General features: G+C 43.2%; 1 protein-coding gene across 4 annotated transcripts in view; it reads left to right on the plus strand.

Moving 5' to 3' along the window:
* Nucleotides 1-303: 303 nt before the first annotated feature.
* Nucleotides 304-24,782, plus strand: part of NCAPG (non-SMC condensin I complex subunit G) — a 39,830-nt gene continuing 15,351 nt past the window's right edge. For 3 of the 4 annotated variants that reach the window (XM_019480045.2, XM_019480053.2, XM_019480059.2), the window contains exons 1-11: nucleotides 304-476; nucleotides 1,847-2,053; nucleotides 4,136-4,364; nucleotides 7,197-7,342; nucleotides 9,521-9,605; nucleotides 10,916-11,108; nucleotides 12,425-12,574; nucleotides 19,002-19,142; nucleotides 21,157-21,280; nucleotides 23,652-23,741; nucleotides 24,093-24,272. In XM_019480045.2, coding sequence (XP_019335590.1) covers nucleotides 366-476; nucleotides 1,847-2,053; nucleotides 4,136-4,364; nucleotides 7,197-7,342; nucleotides 9,521-9,605; nucleotides 10,916-11,108; nucleotides 12,425-12,574; nucleotides 19,002-19,142; nucleotides 21,157-21,280; nucleotides 23,652-23,741; nucleotides 24,093-24,272 — 1,656 coding nt within the window. In that variant the 5' untranslated portion in view covers nucleotides 304-365. The remainder of the gene's footprint in view (nucleotides 477-1,846; nucleotides 2,054-4,135; nucleotides 4,365-7,196; nucleotides 7,343-9,520; nucleotides 9,606-10,915; nucleotides 11,109-12,424; nucleotides 12,575-19,001; nucleotides 19,143-21,156; nucleotides 21,281-23,651; nucleotides 23,742-24,092; nucleotides 24,273-24,782) is intronic. The other variant, XM_006267224.3, reaches the window with a different exon arrangement.

A 24,782-nucleotide genomic window follows, 5' to 3' on the forward strand; every position in this document is an offset into this window, starting at 1 on the left:
CACATCGGAAGCCGGGAAACTAATTTTGCATGTAGCTAGGTACGTAATCCTCTGCTTTTCTATATTTTTCTAAAACCTAATTGTTTCTCATATTGGGTTGTTGGGTTTTTCTGGTCTTTTTTTTCAACAACATGAAAAGCTTCTCTTTTTCCAAACCAAATTAGCTTCTCTCCTGCCCCGCGGCCGGCGAGCTTGGAGGCGGCGCGAGCGAAACAAGAGGCCACCTCGCCCGCACCCTCGGGAGAACCCCACAGCCTGGCCCCGCCCGCTTCTGTTCTCGCGAGATTGGCGCGGCCTCACGTGATGCGTTTGAAGCGGGCGCGCGGGGGCCGTTGGGCGGTGGCCGTTGGCGGGTCGTGGCAGCCATGGGTGCAGATGCGGAGCTGTTGTCGATCCGCGACGCCTTCGCGCTGGCGCAGAAGCCGCAGCAGAGCCAGGCGAAGCTGGTGGCGGCCTTGAGGCGGACCTACGCGCAGGTGAGCGACGGGCCCGGGTTCCAGGGCCGATGCATGGGGAGCTCGGGCCCCGCCGTCACACATGAGGTGCCCGGGCGCCGCCCCGTCCCGCCCGCCGGAGGCAGTTGGATGGGAAGCTTGATTAATACTCTTGGGCTGCGGTTCCTACACTCTTGACAGGTTGCGCACCGCCAATTTAAATCGATACAGCGTGAAGTACCGTCAGCACATTTTTTGTCATCGTAAAGTAATTATCGTGCATGTGTTAACATGTGCCACTGGTGGTGCCCGTGCCACAGACTGGGAACCACTGCCCTGGGGGCCTGGTGGCTAATTAAGCTGGGCACTGCTCGCAGGGGGCAGGGCTAGGGTCTGCACTCGGCATCACCGTTTGCTGCCGATGAGGCAAGGCTTGGCGCTGGGCTGGTGTGGCCCAGGCAGCGCTGCCCACGGGATGGGGCCATGCCAGGTGAGCACTGAGCATAGCCTTGTCCCCATCCCCTGTGAGCGGTGCTGGGTTCGACACTAGTCTGGCGTGGCCCCGTCTCCTGTGAGTGGTGCTGCCTGGGCCGTGGCAGCCGAGCACCGAGTCTGGTGCTGCTTGCAAGGAACAGGGCTGGGCTTGGTGCTCGGCAGCGCTACTCACAGTAGACAGGGCCGGTCTCGGGGCTTGGCTGGTGCAGCCCTATCCCCTGCGAATGGCGCCAGGCTCAGTTCTTCTCTGGCACAGCCTAGGCAGTGCCACTTGCGGGGGATGAGGTTGTGCCAGCCAAGCCCAGTCCTGTCCCGTGTGAGCGGCGCTGTGGCATGTCTCTGCCTCTCTTCCCCCCCCCCCCCCCCCCCCCCCCAATTTCTGATCTAAAAAAGTTAGGTTGGCTTATACACTGGATCTATGAAATCTGTAACATTTTGGATCAGAAAAATGGGGTTGACTTAGACACTATGTTGATGTATATACAGTTGAAATACAGTAATTATTATTCAGGATGCCTGTGTAAATGATTCTCTTGGCCTGTTTTCATGCAAGTCAAAACCAGTTTTAAACCAGTGGTCTGTTTTTAGCGTAAGGATCTAAATTGGGGTGGGCTGCCCATAACCCAGATCTGGCTGCACAGTGATTTTTATCCTGCCCACCAAGTGTGTTTGCGTGAGAATGTGCCAGTCCAGTGGCTGCCTCTGTCACCTCATGCCTCTAGCCCAAGGAGACCTGTGCTGTATTAACTTGGTGTCTGGTTGCCGAAAGGTTGCACACACCTCAAACAGTTGCTACTTGTTTGAGAGACTCTTTCTCATGTTCTGTGGGTATGCCTGCAGGTGCTCATTAATATATTGTACTAGATGAATCATTTCCCTTCACTCATTCACAAATCACTGTGATTGCTATCTTTCAGCTGGATGAGAAGAAAAATTTTCATGAGGAGTTTCTTAATTTCCTTAAATATCCAATGGTAGTTTACAAGCGGGAACCCGCAGTAGAGCAAGTGATAAATTTTGCAGCTAAGTTCATAAGTTCACTCTATCAAGCAAATGAAGAGGGTGTTACTGAGGAAGAGGAAAACAATTCACTTCTGAATTACTCGTTTAACTTCCTACTTAAGGTATGATAACAGCTTTTATTCAATTATTAATCATAGAAGATTAAGGTTGGAAGGGACCTCAGGAGATCAACTGATCTAGTCCAGCCCTTTGCTCAAAGCAGGACTGTTCATCTACAGCATCCCAGATAAGGCTACCCAGGTCTTTAAAAATCTCAAAGGATCGAGATTCTACAACCTGTTGGTAACCTGTTCCAGTACTTTACTACCTTCCTTGTGAGAGCTTTTCTGAAGATCTAACCTAAACTTCTCTTGCTGCAACTGGAGCAGTCTAGCTCCATCCTGGAACAGAAACAGTCTGGCTCCAGCCTCTTTGTAAGTACCTTTTAGGTAGTTGGAGATTGCTATTAAATCCTCCCTCAGTTTTCTCTTCTCCAGACTAATGTGATGGTCAAACGTGGATCAGGTTGAGACTGGTCAAAACTTGTCAATTTTTACTGGCACAGCTTTGTTGGTTAGAGATGTGTTGGGCTTTTTCTTTTGCTGTTTTGGTGTGCTATTAAAGACCAAATGTAAATTTAGTTTAGCAGTTCTCAGCCTTTTAAGGCACTCCTTGGAAAATGTCAGCTCTTAGTTTTCCTTAGCCAAAAACCAAGTGACAAATAATATAGCAGTTTTTCTCTAGCAGAGAATTAGAGAAGACTACAGCATGTCATAATGGTTTGGACACTGGATTCCTATTTGAAATCTCTGGGTTTATCTTGCGAATCATGTTTGTATACCTAAACAGTGCTAACATTGTGTAGAACCCAGGGCAGCCTTGAAAGGATCAAAAGGCACTCCAGGGTACCATGACACCCTGTTTGATAATCAGTGATGTTGTTTATAAGCAGCTTTACACACTTATACAAGTATAGCTCTGGTTGATGAACCAGCAGAAGTTTTACAGATATAAGCACTTCTGTAAACTCCTGTCTGTGTACTAGAAAGGTAAGGCTGGCTTATAGTGCAATGGGCATGTCTACATGTGCTGATTTTTAAGGTGCATCAGCCATTTTTACGACTCATTAAGGGTGTAGGTCTACACATATGCACCCTTAATGTGCCTTTAAAAATGGTGATTTTAGGCAATTCATGCCTAAATTTGATACCTGCAAAAGCAGGTATCAAATATAGGCACAAATAGTTAAAGCACCTTAACATACATTTAGACGCTTTAAGGGGTATTAATGCTGTGTATGTCGACTGGCTTGGGACTAACTTTAGTCCCAAGTCGGTCTGCACACCATGTTAATGCGCCTTAGCAAGTGCATGTGTCGATGCATGCCTAAATCGCCTTAATGTACATTAAGTTTAGGTGTGCATAAAAGCACGTGTAGACATGCCCAGCATGCATTGACAAAGCTTTCTAGTTTAGACCTCTTACAATATTTTAATGAAAATTATTCTAGTAACAAGAAATTGCTGATAGTGTGTGACTTTTCCATATTAAAAATAGTTTTAAAATTACAATTCTGCAAGTAAGCTGACCAAAACTTGGAATATGAAAAAAGAAAAAAAAAAAAAAAAGTCTGAAAATGAAATCAGTTTATTATTCTTTGAATTTTTTTCAGTTTTTGCCTTAAAGTATTCAGATAACCAACAATTCTGCAAAGACTTTGGGCCAGATCCCATTCCACCTATTGCACCAAAGTGTAACCCGTTTCCACCTGTTTCAGTCCTTGGGAGGTGGAGTGGGGAGAGAGGAAAAAACACAGATGTACATACTTCTATGACATACCTTTATCATAGGCTTACGGCTAAGTCAGAAAAAGCAGCAAGCAGATAGACTCATCTACTGTTTGCATTCTCACTTTTTCTTTAGGGACTTGAGCGAAGTGGAACATAATCACATTTTAGTGATCACCTTTTAATAATAAGGAGAATATGATCTGGTTCTTTACTACTATTCTTTCAATGGGATTGTTCACAATAGTAAAGTTGATAATGAGGTCTTGCAGAATCATAGTCAGCGTCTGACCGTATGGAACAACATATGCATATGATATGTGTTCAGGCAGTTCAGTGTGTACATGCATGCGTTGCTGTATAACATATAGTAGAAATAAGAAAAATTGAATGTACTTGACTTTTTTTTCCTTTAAGTCTCACAATGCAAACAGCCATGCAGTTAGATTTCGAGCATGCCAGCTTGTTAATAAACTTTTGGAAAATATGCCAGAAAATGCCCAGATTGATGATGAATTGTTTGATAAAATTAACGAAGCCATGCTGATTAGACTGAAGGATAAATTTCCAAATGTGAGAATCCAGGCTGTACTGGCACTGTGTAGACTTCAGGATCCCAAGGATGAGAACTGCTCCGTTGTTAATGGTGAGTGCTCTGACTTCTGGCATTGTATTTGCTTCCTTTCCCTTCCAATAAGCACTTGTTAATATTTGTTGTCTAAGGTTTTCCTTTTTTACATTAACTAAACTTTACATCCTGTTAAAAATAATTATTACTATACAACAATAATGTTTTACATTGTCAAATTACAGAATTTTTGACAATAACATTTTTTAAAATCTTTTTTATAAGTTGCCTTTCCAACAATTTGCAAATATAAGTCAGAATAGTGGCAAGCCAAGCCATTAGGGCTGTGCAAAATGTTGCTGGCTGTTTTGTTTCGACACTGTTGTGACTCATTCCAAGTTTGAAACAGCGAAATCAAAATGAAACAGGGCTTCGAAACAAAATGAGGCTAGTTACAATGTTTTGAAGCGGCCAGGTGGTGAGAGATGGGGGAGAACCAGGGCTGCACTCCCAGCGGCTCCGCAGCCCCATATGGCTCAGCCAAGCCAGGCAGGGAGTGCAGCCCTGGTTTTCCCTGACTCCCGTGGCTGGGCTGCGGGAAGCCGATTGCAGCGCAGGGGAAGGGAACTGAGCCTGAGGGCTCAGTTCCCCTCCCCAGTGCTATGATCAGGCTGGGGAGGAGAACTTGGCTCAGCTGGGCTGAGTTCCTTTCCTCAGCCTGATCATAGTGCTGGGGAGGGGAACTGAGTGATCAGGCTCAGTTTACTTCCTCAGTTCCCCAGTCCCATGCGGCAGCACCCATTTCCTTCCCTCATCTGGCAGGCAGATCCGGTTCCTGGGAGGACCTGCATAGCCCTCCTGGGGTTGCGGGCCCCTGATCTGCCTGCTGGATGAGAGAGGCTGTTTCGAGCTTCCCCATTACAGTCTATGGATGAAATGTCAAAACAGTATCACTGTTTCAAGTAAATGAAACGGAACAGCTATTTCGAATCGAAATGAAATTTGAAACTAAACGCTGTTCCATCGAAACACAAGTTGAAATGGAATGGTGCCATTTTGCACAGCCCTACAAGCCATATATGCTGCCAGCAACAATTGGGCTATCAAATAAAGTCCATATAAAAACAAAAAAATGGGAGAAACTGAGATAACAGATAAAATAAAGAACAATTTAAAAAAGGGAAGGGGGGAGAGTCTGAAGTAGTCGCAAGTCTTTCAAAACAATGGGAACTATGCTGTGCCCTCATATTCCTCCTTGGAAGGGAGTTCCATCAAAAAGGCCTCTATATTGAGAAAGTCCTGCCTGTGGGATAGGCCCTAAATCAGGGACAGGCAAAATATGACTTGTGGGCCAGATTTGGCCTGCCAGGCACTCTTATTCAACCCACTGTGACAGCCAACTAATTCTACCCCACCTAGCCTGTGTGCCCATGAGGGTGGGAGCGAGATGCCCACTATATACACCCCCTGCCAGCATACCGTGTTGTGCCTCACTGTCATTGTCATGGGCAGAAGTGTCCAGCCAAACCAGCACACAGCTCCCAGGCAGTGCTGCTGCTGCCACTGCTACAGCCTCTGGGGGATCTGCTTGGCTTCCCTGGTGTCCCACTTGCAGCAGGTAGGGAAGTGGCAGGGGCAGAGAAGGCAGGGAGCTGCCCCTGGGCAGGAGTGTGGGGTTGGGGCTGGTGGCAGCAGCACAGAGCTTGGTTGGGTAGGGTGTGGGTGTGAAGATGGGTGTGGAGACCCCTCTGCCATGTTCCCCCTATATTCTAGGTGGAAGTTCTCAGGGAGCTCGTGCCCAGTGCAGGCACTGGTGCCCAGTGGCACGTGGCTGTGGCCGGCGTTGCACGTAGGGGCGAGGAGCGCAGCCTAGCTGGGCTGCCTCTATTGCCAAAGCCCTGTGCTGCACATGTGCGACTCCCACACTTGTGAAGCACTGGAGGGAAGCTCTATGCAATGGAGGCATCTGCCTTTGCCACTCCCTGCTGTGCAGGTCCTGGGACTCCGCGGGGAAGCAGGGGCCTGGGCTCCCCTCCTCTTCGATCAGAGTCCATCCATTTCCCTTCTCTCTCACACTATGACACTAAGATTTTATTTTTTGGTTATTATGCAATCACTTCTATATATACTATGCAAACACAAATCATGACAAATATCATTTGTAATAAAGTTAACATGTGTTATAGTAGATGTTTGGCTTTTAGTGTATGATTGTTTTTTTCTGGTTCTAAGATGTAACCCCCCTCCCAAAAGGAGTATTTCTGGGGGACAAGAGGGGAGGGGCTTCTGGTGGCGAAGGTCAGGGGTTAGGGGCAGGACTTCTGGTTCCAAGATGGCAACTAGGGGGTGGGGCTACTGTTAAGGGGCAGGGCTACCAATGTGGCCCTCCAAAGCTCACAAACCTCTAAGTTGCCCTTCAGCTGAAATAATTGCTTGCCCCTTTCCTAAATGAATCTCTGGCCTATTTAATTAATACAAGATACTTGCTCATTTATAGTTGGTTAGGGTCTAAACCAGTGAGGGCCAATTCTTTTAGCAGGTGTACCACAAGTTTAAGCCCTTTGCTTTCCCCCAAGTGCTAGTCCTATTCCTTTCCCTGCCTGATCTGCTGCTCTGTTTTCTGCTCTCTTCCCTGTGCTTCCTGCTTGGTCTGTTAGTCAGCTTGCTGTTTGCTTCTGCTTCCTGCCCTATCTGCATGTGTCACACAGAAGGTGCCTATACTACTTGTTACATGTGCACCACATGTTGACTATTCTAATCTCAACTGTGATGCAAAGTTTGTTTTTTGTGGGGGAAAATGGTGGTTCCCCAAGTGGTGCAAATGGCAAACAAAGAAATAATGTAATAGTTTTTATTCTATACTGTGAATATTTCATGTTAAAAACGAAATTTTTCTTTTGGCTTCTCTAGTTTATAACACTTTGCTTGAAAATGATTCAAATTCAGAAGTGAGGCGTGCAGTGTTATCATGTATTGCTGTATCTGCCCAGACATTGCCAAAAATTGTCGGTCGTATTATGGATGTTAAAGAAGCTGTCAGGAAGCTGGCGTATGAGGTAAAACATCCCAACATCTTTTAATTTCTGTTTCAAAACCTTCTGAAACTTTTTGTTTTGTAAAATAATCTCTTGATGGAAAAGAGAGGTAATTGGTATTTTTCATACTCTGTTATGGGGAAAGTTCTTGCATAAGGCACAGCCAGGGTCCCTAACTTTTCAAGTTGCTTCTTCTGAAACTTTGCAAAAGTAGTCAATTTTTCCTTGGTGACATGAGGTTTTTGGTCATTGTGAACATGAACAAAGGCAAATTTTGTAGTGGTGAGTATGCAGACTTTTTTGAGCACAGCTCTTCAGGAACAGAGAACATAAACATTCTATTTGTTTCCTACTTGTTTTGTAAATTCAACTTTTTTCTCAGAGCTATGCATTTTTTCCCTATAGCCTGTGTGTCATTAGAGTTTCATTAGGATTCATGTATTGCTTTATTGTAGTAGCACCTAAATGTCCAAAGTGTGGTATAAACACAAAGAAAGAAATGTTTTTATTCCAGAAGCCTCAAAGGCTGAAGTTCAAGAAACAGTCACATACCCACCACTGAGAAGAGTTTTAGCTCCATCCTCCTTCGAACCACTATTCAGGTAGTTGAAGGCTGCTAAATCCCCCCTCAGTTTGTTCTCTGAACTTTAATATGCCCAGTTCCCTCAGCCTCTCCTCAGAAGTTATGTGCCTCTGCCCCCTAGCTATTTTCATTGCCTTCTGCTGGACTCTTTCTAATTTATCCACATCCTTTCTGTAGTGGGGGCCCAAAACTGGGCACGCTACTCCAGATGTGGCCTCACCAGTGCCTAATAAAGGGGAATAATCACTTCCCTTGATCTCTTGGTAGCGATCCTACTAATGCATCCTAGTATGTCATTAGCCTTCTTTGCAACAAAGGCGCACTGTTGGCTCATATTCAGGTTACTGTCCATTGTAACCCCCCAGGTCCATTTTTGTAGGGCTGCTATCTAGCCACTCAGTCCCCAGTCTATACTGGTGCATGGGATTGTTCCATCCTAAGTGCAGGACTTTCACTTCTCCTTATTGAACCTCATGAGGTTTCTTTTGGCCAGTCCTCCAATTTGTCTAGGTCTCTGAATCCTAGCCCTACCCTCCAGCATATCTACTACTGTCCCCAGCTTGACGTCATCTGAAGACTTGATGAGGGTGCACTCCATCCCATCTTTCACAGTACTGATGAAGGTATTCAACAACCAACCCTAGGACTGACTCTTGGAGCAATCCACTTGATACGAGCTGCCAGCTAGACATGGGGCCATTGATTATTACCCTTTTGAGTCTGACCTAGCTATTTTTCTGTTCACCTTACAGTCCATTCATCTAACATGTACTTCTTTAGCTTGCTTTTAAGAGTGTGGGAGAATTTAGTAAGGTTTTTGATGCAGTCAAAGTATATGATGTCCACTGTTCTTCCCACATCCACAGAGCCAGTCTTCTTATAGAAGGTAGTCAGGTTGGTCAGGCATGACTTGCCCTTGGTGAATCCATGCTGACTGTTCCTAATCACCTTCTTCTCCAAGTACTTAGAAATGGATTCCTTGAGGACCTGCTCCATGATTTTTTTTTTCCAGGGACTGAGGTGAAGCTGAATGTAGTTCCCTGGATCCTCCTCTTGGATGAGTGCTGTTTGCCCTTTTCCAATCATCCAGGGCCCTCTTAGGTAATCAAACTTTAGTTTTTAGGTTGCTATCTGTACTGATGGTCTCTGAAGGAGATATTTTGGTTTAATGTAGCAGTGTTATTTAATCAAATAACATGTTTGAGTTCTCTTTTTAGTGCCTCAAAGGAAAATTTGCTCTTAAGTGCCAGGAAGGAAAAATTTAAGTGCTAATGCTGTGCAGGATTAAGTAAGCAGACTCCTGTGTTCATATAAAACCCTGCTGAAGTAAAATGTAGTTGAGACTGCAAGGTCAAGAGTTTCTCTCCTTGGTTCTCCACAACACTGGGCCACAAATGCAGCAGGTTTATCTATCTTTGAGACTATGGTCAGAAGCTTGTTTTGTAATTGCTGTTAGACAGTAGCATTTAATTTTTTAACTATGCTTCTACATTCTTGATTCTGTTAGGTTTACCTTTTATTTACCACCATAATGGGTACTTGGAGTGTTCAGTTTCAAGCTGCTGAGTCTACGGTGTAGAAATTAATTTGTCAGATATCTGTCTTTTTTTTTAAAGGTTTTGGCAGAAAAGGTTCCAATGAAAGTTTTGTCCATAGCCCAGAGAGTAAAGCTATTGCAGCAAGGACTCAATGACAGATCTGGTAAGAGAACTATTTCCTTCATCATTTTTGCTTGCTGTTACTAATGGATTCAGTTTTTTAAGGTTTATTGTCAATTATTTTTCATAGTTTTGCTATGCTTGCATACTCACAGATATGCAGAAACATGCAGAGGTACAAGCTGTAGCGTAACAGCTTGTATTGGTATGCTGTCATAGTGATACAGTTGCTATATTTGTCTATATCTAAAGTTTGGTTTTTACATTCAGCCCAAGTCAACACTTATTCTCCGTACTTCAAATTCTTTAATAGGGTTATGAGCGGGGGTTATGGTGAACTTCAGGGTGGCTTCAGCCCACCCTGTAGCCCCCTCCCAGCGGCACCGCTGTGCCTGGCCCAGGCTCCGCTGGGAACTGCCCCAGCTCCAGTCCACCCCGTGCAGATCTGGGGCCTGTTCCTGGCAGAGCCAAAGACGGGCAGGGCGGGGGAGTGACATCATTGGCAGGGGGCTATGGGGGGGTCTGCAGCCACCAAAGTTCGCTGTAGCCTCCTTATAGCCCCCTGCTCCCAGCGGCACTGCCTCCTGCACGCTCTGCCTGGCCCGGGCTCTGCTGGGAACAGCCCCAGCCCCTCCCTGCCTCACACAGATCCGGGGGTACATGCTTCCCGGTGCTCTCCCAAACGAGTGACAGCAGTGGTAGCGGGAGTCGTTGGATGAGCTGCCTCCTCCAGGCGCCCCCCCCTTTCCCCAGATGAGCCCTGCTCTATCCCATGTCCCTGGATGAGCTGAGGCTTTGTCCCCTGCCCACCCACCCTGACTGAGCAGCACTTGCCCCAGCTCTAGCCCCTCCCTCCCTCACAGCAGGGTCTTGATCGCCTTCCTCCCCACCCCAAACTTAATAGCTAGAGGCAGCTCTTCACACTGCAGGCTGTCTTCATTGCCTGTGGGCTGCGTTGCGGCTGTGTGCAGCATGGGCATTTATTGGCCCAATTATTGGCCACTTAAGGCCAGTATCAAATCAGTTTCTTTATATCAGTACCGATCTGATACCAGACCGATGTATTGGGGCACCTCTACTTTGTATGTCTTTATTATTTCTGGTGCTTTTAGAGGCAGGGGCAAGATGGCTCACTTTTTGATTCTCTTGAAAACCAGAGGCAGCAACGTAAAACTCAGTGGTGTGTTTTTCTGTTATCATATTGCCTCTTTCCTTGTATCAGATTGTAAGAAGTTACTGACCATATTTTAAAATGGACTAAGAAATATGCAGTATGAAATTGTATTTGAATATATATGGGAAACATGGTACTTTATACTTTCAATATAATTAGCTTCCTTTATCGCTAAATAGATGCTGTTAAGGAGGTGGTGAAGAAGAAACTTCTTCAGTCTTGGTTGCGGGTGACTGAAGGGGATGTTTTAGAATTGCTTCATCGACTGGACGTAGAACACTGTCCTGAAGTGGCTGTTCCTATGCTTAATGCCATGTTTTCATTATCTTCAATTAGTGACTTAGTTCAAAACTGCAAGAACCTTGATAGCAGGTACATGAGCTAATTCTATGCATCTTTAAAGATGAATACTTTCAACTGATACAAATTTCAGTTCAGGATTTTAGTCTTTAATGGGGGGGGGAATAGTGTTCTTTATTATGGAGAAATGAGCTGAAAGAGTATCATGCTCTATACTCATGATTCGCAACTGGGGTTTTGCTGTCTTGCCTTTTCAATTTGGCATTACTGTAAACACTGTTAGAGTACTTCATCTAGTTGTGGTGTTACGGTTCAGGGAAGATGCTGCAAAAAGGGATAGGATTCAAAAAACCCGCAGGAACATTTTAAATAGAGACTGTTAGACGTATGGTTCATGGGTCATTTGGCCAGCAGGGCTTCTTGCTGAGACTGTCAGAGCCCCTTTGTCAGCACCAACAGCTGAGGAGTAAATATAGCAGCTGCTCAAGCCCTTTTGCTTTTCTCTGGCACAGCGGCTTCCATAGCAGTATCCAGGTATATTGAACAGCAAGCAGCACTGTTAGTTCCTTGGTTACTGGCACTAACACACTACACTGTCTCTGTCAGTTGTACTGTTATCTCCTTTACTGCTGGCACTTGTGGTGAGTAGCTTCCAAGCTAGATCTGGATGTGGGTCATCCATCTTGTGAGAGAACTACACAAGGCCAAATGAATTTGATACCCCTGATTGAAAGGATTGAAAAACTGCTATAGTGAGACTCAAGGGGTTCTGCACATTCATTGCTCAAAGAAAGAGATGATTTGATCAGTGTGTAATACTAACACAGCAAACACATTGTGTGCTGTATTGCAGAATTCTGCAAACTGTTTTTGTGGATTTGTCTCATCCCATCTTTTTAGCCGTAGTGTCAAGTTCATTGTGGGTGTTTGGGGCTGCTAATTGGAATACGTATGTGAGTTTGTCCTTGGCAGGTTACTTGCTGTTAAGTGGGAAGTCTGCATCAAAATACGGATGACAAATGGCTTTAGTTAGTTATTTTAGCAAAATGATCAATCTTGAATGTAACGAATGAAGTGGAAAATGAAAAAGGATGGTTCTAGGGTTGCATCTTATTTCTATCCATCACATGGACTCTTTCAAATGTTTTTCCTGCGTTAACATTGAACTTCGTGGCACATCATGCCATCATTTGTACATACATGCAGAACGACTCTCAAATATTATTGAAATAGTTTTTGTGTTTCACTCAAACAGTATCAGCACTTTTTTCCTGTGAACTGAACTTTGCTAGTTAAATTTTCAGGGAAAACTAATTGAAAATTGCGTTTTATGTTTTAATATTTTAGCTGATATCAACAGTTTCTCTGTATGTGTCTATACTTATCAGAAAAATGATTCCAGTGGAAGAGCTTACTGCTGAAAATGCTTTGTACTGGAGATCTCTTTGTGAGTATCTAAAGTCAAAGGGTGAAGAAGGTGAAGCTTTATTAGAGCGGATTGTGCCAGAACCTGCCATCTATGCAGAATATCTGCTAAGGTAAATATATTTTAAACTTTAAATTTTAATCTCTAAAGTGTGTGGTTAAAAAAAAAAAAAAAAGGAATAGGAGAGATTAGTTTAATTTATTGATGTATAACCATTCCTTATGATATCAAATGCTTATAGTAAAGAAATCAGCAAACATGTGCATGAATTGGAGGGTAAGGATAAGGATTAAATGATTAACACACATTCACAGATTGAAGATCATCGGTCTTGTATCTGATCTTATCTCTGGATTTTCAATTTGTGCAATGTTACTTGTTCTTATATTTTGTTCAAAGAACATTAAAGCTGCAAAATCAATTTAAGAAATGTCAAAAAATAAAGCAGTAGGTAATTTATGAGGCCATACATTTGAATGAGGAGGATAAAAAGGTATTAAATTAAAGCTAGCCATTGAATAAGCACTGTCCTTGCTTTGTTACAGAATGAGGCAGGGATCCTGTCTTAATAATATCATGTGGTTGTGTAATGAAAGTGTGTATCAGTACATATGCACAGAACAGTTAAATTAAGTTTATATTGTCAACCTTAAATTTGGAATTTCCCAACTTTTAAATATTTGACCGTTTTGAACCTTGATGTTCATTTACTTATCTTTTGAGTGTAAATTCCTAACTTTTTATGAAGCAGTCTGAAACCTGTTATGTCAAATCCAACCAACTTGACCCTCTTCAATTTGGGTAATCAGGATTAGGATGTTGAGATCTAGAGCAATAGTCCTCTCTCATTTGAGCTAACAGAGTAAATGGCTGATGGCACAATGCTGTTTATCCTTTGTGTAGCTGTCACTACTGGGGATAAGACACACTGTCAGTTTGTTTCACAAATATTTGCTAGGCAGCAATGAGTGTCTGAGTTTGAAAATCCTGGGTTCCATTTCAGGCTCTGGAGAATAGAGCACTCCAGTGGTTATGAGTTATTCTTTTCCCTGATATTCTTCTATCAGTCTCCATCCCCTGTTCTTTTACTTAATGAGCTTTTGCATTTTTCCTCATTCAGCTCACCTAGCCTTACTGCATTCTGTACTACCAGGTACCACTTAGGCTCAAGCAATAAATCAGTTGTTGAGGAAGTCTTGGTTTACCCTGCAAACCTATGCAGGATCATGCTCATTTAATTTATGGAAGGATGCATACACACTGTCTGGCAGATCAGAGCTGTCTATTCTGAGTGCAGGTGAAGTCTTAAGAGAATATTGTTGTTTTATTGCATATTTAGGGATTGTGGAAGTTAAGATCTTTTGGAACTTTAAAAAATTCCATCAACTTCAGTCAATGATAGTTGGGATGGCAAGCCAGTTAAATAATGTCAACTGACTACCAATGGACTATTCACGCTCAAATATTCCAGCGAGTCTAAATGTCTTGATGTAGGCAGTGGAAATGGGGAAAAAAAGATGGTCAGGAAGAAAATAAGTGCATTTTGCATGTATTAGGAGAGAAGCTGCCTGCTTTCTGTCCATCTGTGATCTGGGTCCTGAGTGAAAATGTCCCGAGTAGAAAGAGGAAAATGCCTGAGAACATTTTAGTTTACTGACCTTCTGATAGAGTAACAGATACAAACAGAACTGGGTAGCAAGTGGCTGATTTAAAATGCAAGAAATGTTTTATAATCTAGACACTTGCATTCTAGTGGGTGAGACATTAATAATTATGGGAAGTGGGGCAGCCAAAATCACTTGTATGGAAATATTTTACCAGAAATAAACATAGGAAAAACTGTTGAAGCTAACACAAGTACGTGACAGCTGTAGGTAAAATGGAGAAGAGAAGTCACAAATGTTTCTTAGCTGTGGTCAAAATAAATTTGTATAGTTAAATGACAAGAAAAAAGAACCATCTGCATAAATATCTTTTTGAATTCTCTTCTACTTCACCTTTGTGAAGATCTTAGAAAAGTTTATTAAGGAGGCCATCCTTAATGGACTGGCCAACGCCAACATCTTAAGGGATAGCCAGCACGGGTTTGTTGTGGGTAGGTCTTGCTTGACCAATCTCATTTCCTTCTACGACCAGGTGACCTATCACCTGGACAAGGGAGATGAGATTGATGTCATATATCTTGACTTCAAAAAAGCCTTCGATCTGGTGTCCCATGATCGTCTCTTGGAGAAACTGGCCAGTTGTCGCCTTGGGTCCTCCACGATCCACTGGCTGGAAAATTGGCTCCGGGGTCGGACCCAGAGGGTAGTAATTGATGGAAGTCACTCATCGTGGTGTCCTGTGACCAGTGGGGTCTCCCAGGGCTCTGTCCTTGGACCCATACTGTTCAACATCTTCATTAACGATGTGGACACTGGAGTCAGAAGCGGACTGGCCAAGTTCGCCGATGACACCAAACTTTGGGGCAAAGCATCCACACCAGAAGACAGGCGGATGATCTAGGCTGACCTGGACAGGCTCAGCAAGTGGGCGGATGAGAATCTGATGGTGTTCAACGCCGATAAATGCAAGGTTCTCCACCTTGGGGGAAAAAAACCCCGAAGCATTCTTATAGGCTCGGCAGTGCTATGTTGGCTAGCGCTATGGAAGAAAGAGACTTGGGGGTCATCATTGACCACAAGATGAACATGAGCCTGCAATGCGATGCTGCGGCTAGTAAAGCAACCAAAACGCTGGCTTGCATTCATAGATGCTTCTCAAGCAAATCCCGGGACGTCATTCTCCCCCTGTACTCAGCCTTAGTGAGGCCGCAGCTGGAGTACTGCGTCCAGTTTTGGGCTCCACAATTCAAAAAGGATGTGGAGAAGCTTGAGAGAGTCCAGAGAAGAGCCACGCGCATGATCAGAGGTCAGGGAAGCAGACCCTACGATGACAGCCTGAGAGCCCTGGGGCTCTTTAGCCTGGAAAAGCGCAGGCTCAGGGGTGATCTGGTGGCCACCTATAAGTTTATCAGGGGTGACCACCAGTATCTGGGGGAACGTTTGTTCACCAGAGCGCCCCAAGGGATGACGACTAGGTCGAATGGTCATAAACTACTACAAGATCGTTTCAGGCTGGACATAAGGAAGAATTTCTTTACTGGCCGAGCCCCCAAGGTCTGGAACAGCCTGCCACCGGAGGTTGTTCAAGTGCCTTCATTGAACACCTTCAAGATGAAACTGGATGCTTATCTTGCTGGGATCCTATGACCCCAGCTGACTTCCTGCCCTTTGGGCGGGGGGCTGGACTTGATGATCTTCCGAGGTCCCTTCTAGCCCTAATGTCTATGAAATCTATGAAATTTGTACATATCATCACAATATATTGGTGAAATTAATGAGTGACAGTATGGAAATGGAATTTGTTTAACTTGTTTTCTCATAAGAATGTTGCTGCTGTGTGCACTACTTCGTTTCTGGAAAGTCTTCAAATGTTCATCAAATTGGTATAAATAGGGATCTATTTAACTTGCGGCGAGACAAGCCATTTTTGCAGCATGCTCGTGCCAGGAAGGGCCAATTTCACAACCATTTCCTGGGAGCCCCACCTCTTGTAGATTGGTGGAGAGGCCCTGCCCCTTGCTGTAGAGAATAAATCTTGATCACGTGTGGCTACGGGGATTGCCACATTGTCTAAGTATTGCAGTAAGGATTGGGAGGTTCTAAAGCAGTGTATTATATGATCAATAAGCTGTTTTTTGGGGGGGTGGTTGATGGAATATTTCCTGGCTTTGTTTGTTGTTTTGCAGTTTATGCAAAAACTGCAGAACCACAAATTAAATATGTCCCTAGTTATAAATAGCTTTTCCCCACAAATGTCAGATAGCAAACAAGTTCATTTTTATGGTTAAATGTATTCTCAGATCTTGTGGATTAATAGATAACAGGCCTTGCTCGACTCCTTCACTGATGTTCTTGAAGTCCAAGACTGAGGCTGCTGATAAAAATAAAATACTGTAGAATAAACCTCCAGCTCTGTTCTTGGTAATGTGTTCCCACATGTAATGCCCATGTGTCCTCATACAAGCAATATTGGAATCTTTAAGAACAATTACCTGTTGGGGTCTCTGTAGTCTTTATTATCTGTACTGTTTAAAGAGACTGGGCAAGATGGCTCACTTCTAGATTCTCTTTTTAAAATCAGAGGCAGCAAGGTAAAACTCAGTGGTGCTTTCTTCAGTTATCGTGTTGTATTATGTCAGCAGTATACCATTTCAGGTTAAGTACTAGAATTTTTTCCCCTACTTATGTCTAATTTATGAAGTTCCAAGTGGGGAAACAGTTTTATGATTTTTTTTAAATACTAAAGTGGAAGCTGTGAAGAGAGTTGCTGCTCTTACTGAAACGACTCCTTGAGCATTCCTAGCATCTGATGGTGGAGTGATTATTCATAGTGAAGTTGTAATCGTTATTATCAATAAAAAGTAGTAGCTTACACTGCCTAATACCAAGAACAAATTTATGAATACTAAGAAACATTTGTGTTAATGCTGAGTGAAGTCAATTAACAGAAGCTAAAGTGAAAAGAGAGAGGAAAAAAAAGCGATCTTGTTGCACACAGGGCTACCTGTCTTCATCCATGCTTCCAGGGCCAACACCTTTGTGCTGAAGTTTGGTTCAGCTTGTGACATTATATTGCAGCAGTTCCTAAACTAGGGATTGTGACTAAATTGAAGTCACAGCATTTATGAGTGGGAGTTATAAGCCCTATCAAAATTGCATTGGGAGAGTCAATGCGATCCAGCCTTATTGTGGCTGTTGCCAATTTTAACAGAAACAAATAAAAGATTCTGTTAGAGCTAGGAAGTTTGTAATGCAAAAATATGGCTGTGCCATCGTTATGTCATGTAGAATGTAATCCCAGCTCTTGAACTGAAAGAACTTGTTCCTTTGTCCTGGTAGAAAGCGGTTCACCTATGTAACGTTCTATAGTGGCAGAAATTCTTTTACCACATCCATGTACCACTGAGTGTGCAAAATAAAATTTGGGGAAAACATCTAGCCAAAAACTGATAATAGACTAAAGACATCTGCTGCTGGGAAGCTAGTGACTATCTCAATTTAAAATCAGAGAAGAGATGGCAGATTAAGAGTTGGTATCAATATTAATTTGAAGAGGAAGCAACTAATGCTCATGGATATGGTGCTTATGACAGATCTGGATAAGGGAGTTGAAGCTGTTGATAAAGGAAAAGAATAACATTTTGTTTTGTACTGGAGCGCAGCAAAAACAACGGGAAGGCAGATCTATATTAAGTGTAAGTGTAATTCTGTGGCAGGCCATGTCCATTCCCCTGCCCCAACTTTTTGGTAGCCCAGTAGGTCGCCTAGGACAGCTCTGTAGGCCATAAATTTGACATACCTGTCCATAATAACTTTTCCTGCCTTCCTGCAAGTCTTCTGTGAATTCTTCCTGCCACTTTTTCTTCACAGCTAGCAAACTGGGATAAGAGAAACTAGGTTTTACAGGACCAGATATGAAGCAACTTCCATACTTACAGATGTCTCGGTGCCCACAAGCCCCTCCCATTTCAGATCATATTTGATAATTTAAGATCCTTGATCAGTTGATTTTATGACAGCACAGTGGTACCCTAAGAGCAGAAGCTCGGGTATTTGGGACCATAATTGCTTAGGAACAAAAGCAGAACTGCTGACTTTATCTAGAAATGTGTTAGTATCCAGCGCATATCCTGGATCACAGGTGTTTCCAGCATGAAATTACTTATTAACCCAGCAGCTGATCAGAAAAGTAGGTGCCTTGTCATATTTTTTTTATTTTGCTTTACACCATTAACTCATCTGCACAAATGATGTCTCCCCCACTTTTTTTTTAAAATCCATATTGACGTTTGTCCAAAAAGCATACCATGATCTATATTACAGGAAATATTTTGTGAATTATTTAGGATTTTTTTTTTTCCAGTATAACTGCTTCTGTCTCCATAATACCCACATTTTTCTTTCTTGCTCTATGGTTGCCACACTTCACCAATCTAAGAATGAATTACTGGGTACTTCTCACGTAAGATTTTCCAGGGTTCTATATGGATGTGGTTATTAAATATTATGCTTGTTGCCTAAGTAGAAAAATATTCAAGGGTATATTTGAGAAATGGTTTATGTATGTATATTTAAAGATAAACACAAGGGGGCATGATTAAACTTTATAATTTTTTTTTTTTTTTTTAGAATGCTTTCAAGTGCTTAACTTTATGCTAATTTAGGCATCTCAATATTGGGGTTGTGTGGACTTTTTATACATTTTGAAATACCCAAATTGCTTGTCTTCTAAATAGACTAGAACTTACAATTTTTCAAAAAGGAAAACCCATAAGCATTCACAATAAAATAATTATGAAACTTCTGGAATTGAAGTGGGGGGGGTAGAGAATCTTTTTGTTATATGAAAATACTAAGGAAAAGTTGCCTTTTTGTATTTTTTTGACATTGCAGTGAAAACAATGCATTTAATGATGTCTTCTTTTTTGCATTCAGTTACCTTCAGAGCATTCCAGTTCTCAGTGAAAAACAAAGGGAAGATTTTTCTTGTATTGAACACTTGATGACAAAAGAATTTATAGGTCAGCAGCTGAGTCTTCTTATAGGCTGTATGGATACCACTGAAGAGGGGGGAAGGTAAACTTAATATTATTCGTCTGATTTTTTTGATTTTTGTTTTTATTTGAATCTTTGACATTTAGTAGGGAAATCTGTGACCTTGTACCTAGAATGTGTTTTTAAGAAAGAACCTAATCAACCAGTCAAAATTCAGCAATCAATAGCATGATTTCCAGGTATGCGCTGAGTCCTATTTGCTTACTCTAGTAGGAAATTAAGTATTAAATATTTTTTTGTTACTTCAGACCCACTGTTAACAAGGTAGTGTATTCACTTCTTTTTCTGGCCAGAACAGTTAAGTGCCAACTGAATATCCTTCATGACTTGGTGTTGGTGACATAGATTTCCATTTAAGTTCCAAGCCAAGTTGACTGATTCATTCAAATGTCTTTCTTCCAACTTGAGCAAATATGCAAGTCATGGAAAAATCATACGCTTGGAACATCATCTCTTGTGTATACTCATTTGTCTCTTTCTGAATGTAACTGTACTTCAAAGTCTTCCCAGTTCATTAAATAGTAATAAGTCTGCCAAATCAGCAGTTTTATTTGAAGGAGTAAAGTTCTTTGAAATATCAGAATAGGTAATAAAAAAAGTGTCTATAGCAGGGGTGGGCAATTATTTCGGGTGGAGGGCCGCTTACTGAGTTTTGGCAAGCTGTCAAGGACTGCGTGGGTAGCCTGCCCTTTAACAGGTGCCCCACCCTCTGGGTGCCATCTTGGGACCAGAAGTCCCTCCCCTTGCCCCTGGAAGTACTTCTTTCAGCAAGGGGTTTTGCAGTCTCAGAACCAGAAAAATACCAAATTATATTCTAAAAAGTGATCATCTACAACATTCATTAATTTGATTTAAAAAATGTTTTTGTCCTGATTTACATGCGTTTGTGTAGTGTATGCAGAGGTGACTGCACAATAGCTTAAAATGAAGTCTTATTCTTGTATATTGTGGGGGGTGGGTATAGGTTTGTGGGGGCTGTGTGTATGTGGGGAGAGTGGCTAGGGTTTGTGTATGGCAGTAGGAGGGGAGGCGTAGATGCATGTGTATGGAGGGGTGTGCGTGTGGGACTCGCCCTATGAACACACACCCGCCCACACACTGCCCCTGTGCCTGCCCACATGCCCGTGAACACACATACATACCCCTACCAGCACGGTCCCATGCTCTGTGGTCCAGGGATGCAACCGGAAGCCACAGCCACATGGTACTGGAGCAGGGCGGGGGCAGGAAATTGGGGAACTGGCTGGGGGTGGGTGGGGCTGGGCTGCTGAAGCCTGCAATCCTGCTGAGAGCTCCCTCTGGTTCCTACTGCCCCTGGCTCCAGCCAGCTTTGACAGGGAGCCAGGGCAAATAGATATTAATTTACTAAATGTTTAAGAGGCTCTAATCCATACTGTTTTTATTGCATTTGTCTTCTTTTAGATCAGTGTTGTCCAACTACTTAGTGCCTGCTCAGTTTGGGTTGTGGGTCCTTGGGCTGCACCCCCTACCACACGTGCCAGCTATAATGCAAATGTGGGCAACCATTGCACTGCACAGGCAGATAGCTCCCACCTTTGCTCCCTTGCTGGACCCTGCTGTGGACTTCCCTAGTGCTTTGAGCTATGCTACCACACCCTTTGGCATGGGAGCAGGAAGTGAAAGTTAAGGAAAGGAGGGGGGAGCCTAGAGACCCTGGCTAGAACAGCAGCCAGAGCAATAGGAGGAGTGGCAGCTGGATAGGAGTCTGGGGGCTGCACATTAACCCATTGCAGGTCTCATATGGCCTGTGATCTGCCAGTTGGGCGGCCCTGATTTTAGATCAGTATCTCACTTATATAGAAAATTCAGTGTTAACTGGTAAAACAAGGCCACTAAACACTATTGATTAAGGGAAAAATGATTCACTAGCATAGTGAAGAACATTCTAGTATTCTAGTAATAAATATTCTTTAGGATACAGAAAATAGATTTAATATTAGCTATGAAATTTGAGAAAGGAAGCTGTAATTTTAAAAACAGTATATCTTTTTTGTTTTTCTTTTTTTAATTGCAGGAAACGTCTGTTGGCTGTTTTGCAGGAGATACTTATTCTACCTACCACTTCATTGTCTCTTATATCTTCACTTGCGGAAAGATTGCTCAGTATTATTAAAGATGATGACAAAAGAATTGAGACTGTAAGTAACTTTAGCCGTCGTCTAGGTCCTATAACAACTTGCCTTCACAAAGTATTATAATGGAAGTAGCAGAAATCAACTATATTTGTCAGCATTTAGATTCTTATTTCCTTTTCCAGGCTAGCCTAAGTTATCATTCACCTTAGTAGATGTGCACATCTATTCTGTATGTAAATTAGCTGACACTTGCGCAGCTTATGGTATGTGCCTTTTGACTGGCCATGTACTAGCATGTTCAACACCAATATCACCTTAAATTTAGTGTGCTCTTGATTTTTCCAGTTCATAGAGGTCTTTTAACATGCCAGATCTCAATCCAATTTTTGCAGAACATTCTAAAGCACTACTTTAAAGATGATTCAAACCCATATTTGCATACTTTTTCCCCCTTCCATTTATTTTACCCCCTCCATACTTTTTGGAAAGAAGTCACTAGAGGTGCACTGATACATCAGCCTGATATCGGATCGGTACCGATATGAAGAAAACTGTCTATATCAGATATTGGCCCTATGGGGCTGATGCTTTGGCTGATAAATGCCCGTGCTGTGCATAGCCGTGGCACAGCACAGAGCAGAGCCGGCAGTGTGGAGAGCTGCTAAGTCGGAAGGGGAGTGGGGAGGGAAGGGAGGTAGGGGTGCAGATCAACACCCCCCATGGTGAGGGAGGGGGCAGGGACAGGTGCTGCCCAGCTGGGGTGGGAAGGGGGCGTGGCTCGTGGGTTAGGGGCAGCTCCTGCTGCTGCTTGCACGGTGAGATGGGGGGTGCAGGCGGGTTGGATCTGCATGGTGCAGGGCAGGCTTCAGCTGAGGGGTGGAGCCAGCACTGTGAGTGGCTCTTCTCTCTAGGGGCCAGGCTTGGAGCAGGCTCTGGCAGCGCTAGGAGGAGGCTACAGCCACCCCAGGTTTCACCACAGCTCCGCTCCCAGCCCCACAGCACCATCCGATGCAGCCACGTCTTTTCCTGACATTTGGGTGAAGGCAGGGTGTTCAGCCAGGGCTATGCTGGGTGGGTGGTGGTGATATGGGGCTGGGAGTGGAGCTGTGGCAAAATTTGGGGGGGCTGCAGCCTCCTCCCAGTGTTGCCGGAGCCTGCTCTAAGACCAGCCCTTGGCGAGAAGAGCCGTGCACAGCACCAGCTCCACCCCACAGCTGCAGCCTGCTCTGTGCCATGCAGATCCAGGGTAATGCATCCCCCCAACCCTGCCCTCCCAGGGTGCAAGCAGAGGTGAGAGCTACCCCCCTGCCCCTTCCCTCACTGTGTGGGGCATTGATCTGCCCCTTCCCTCCCCTCTCCTCTCCTCTCCACTTCCACCACACCGGACTTGCCACCTGGAGGCAGCTGTATTGGATATTGGATCAGTATTGGATATGTCTCCTTAAATATTGGCTATTGGTATTGGCGCTGAAAATCTCTACGGTGCACCCCTAGAAGTCATGAATGAGTAACTGAAAAAGGACTATGCCTGGAGCACTCTGGCTATCTTAGCTCTAATGACCATATTGCTCTAACTATAATATACTATGTTAATATGTGCATTCTGCGGACATTAGGAAATTTCACACCTCTTGCTGGTGGGGCAGTGTTTTCAAAAAGCACTATTGATTATCCTGGAGATTTTCCATAGTAATTTTATCTGAATGAAAGCTCATAATGTATGCAGAGGAATTACTTTTAATGTAAGAAGACCAAGTATATATCTTTTTTTCTTGTATATCATGCTCCATGTATAAGATGCACACCTTGTTTTTTTGGAATGTCGACCAAATAAAAAAAAATGTCCTTGACAATACCAGTAAGTAGAGTATTTTCATAAGAAAATTACAGAAATATACAGGAGGAGGGGAACAGAACCCTGTAATGGTGGTTCTGTTTTAACCCTGTAGCTGTGGGACATTGTACCTGCCTTGCTCAAGAAGTGAGGTTGGGCAATTTGGCTTTTGTAGGATCAGGTCTTCAGCTGCTGTCACTGTTTTGAGCTAAAGTGTCCGGACTCATTTCTTGAACTTGGTGGGCAGCCAGTTGTACCTACCATTTTAGCCCAACTGACTCAGGGGATCTGGCCAGTTTCATTCCAACTGCAGTGGTCCTTCAGCTGACCCTGCTGATTGACCTGAACAGCCTGGCCCCAGTTTTTAAGCTGCATGGCCCCTTAGTTGCTCTGGCATGCACTGTTGTCTGCCTACTTGTATTAAAGAGCTGGTACATTTGACTCCTGGAAGATTGGACCCTCTGCTCCCCACATTTCCTTAAGACATGCACCACAGTTTCCAACAACTATTTTTTTTTTAAAGTGTTTGTTGTATATGAGTAAAATGTATGTTTCCTCATTTCTTAAATGCAGACTAATAATTTTTGCCTCCAATATTAGGTTGCAGAAATTATCTCAGAAGTACGTGAACCAATTGTTACGTTTGATAAGCCTATAGATGCAACTGAAATAAGAAAGCAACAGCTTAAGGTAAATAAGTTTTAGATCATGTGAAGTCAGTGGACATAACTTCTACTGAAAGATCTTTTTATTTTATAATAAAATATTTAAAAGATGAGTATATGGACTAGTCTATGCAGGGATGATGCATAGGGGTGCACTGCACCCATGGGTGGTGCTCGCCACCCCGCCTCCGCTACTGACAGTGCCTGCAGTGTCTGTGGGGGCTCCCGCTACCACTGGTGTAGCTGTGCCCCTCCAGCTGCCAGGGGCACATGCTGTTCATGAGTCTGTGTACAAATATTTTTAGCATAAGTTTGCAGCTTGTAAAGATTTAGTTGCAATACTGTCACTTTATATTTTCTTGGTATTCCATTTTAGCTGGCTGAAATAAAAGTGAAACTTTTTGAAGCAAAAGTAGCTTTGGAGGAGTGCATTGATCTTCAGGATTTTAATCATGCATCGGTGTTAAAAGAGAAAATAACTGAGCTGGAACATATCAAAAATGATCTGATAAAAGAAGCAGAGCAGCCTGAAATTAAAGAAATGCGTGTGGAAAAGGTTCTCTTCTTTTTATTAATCTCTTCCATCCTTCCCCAGACTCCCCATCCCCATACCAGCACTTGCATGGTATATTTTGAGACAGGTAACTACAAACCAGTGAATAAAAATATTATCAAAGTGCTGAACAGGCCTGTGACTTCCTTGTGTGTGTATTTAAAGCTGCAAGCCAGCATTTCATTGGCTTCAGTTTCACTGTGGCACTTAAATTTGAAAGTTGAATTGTTGTGCACGTTAGTAAAATGCATTATAATTTAACTGCTGATTTTTTTTTTTAATATATTTTTTTCTTGCACAGTTCATGTACTTGAGTAAGGTTGTAATTAAACCTTTGTATATTGGGTTTTTATCCTTAATGCTCTTAGTGATAAATGAAAAAGTGAATTTCAAATTCAGCAAACAGTAATCTGTTTTCACTTGGATGCCAATAGGTAGATGCTGAGTAGCACTCATGAGCGTGTGTGTAGTATAAGGATAGCATTTCACTTGAATAGAAAAAAAAATTATTTA

This window comes from Alligator mississippiensis, chromosome 2, assembly GCF_030867095.1.
Source record: "Alligator mississippiensis isolate rAllMis1 chromosome 2, rAllMis1, whole genome shotgun sequence".
Taxonomy (NCBI): domain Eukaryota; kingdom Metazoa; phylum Chordata; order Crocodylia; family Alligatoridae; genus Alligator; species Alligator mississippiensis.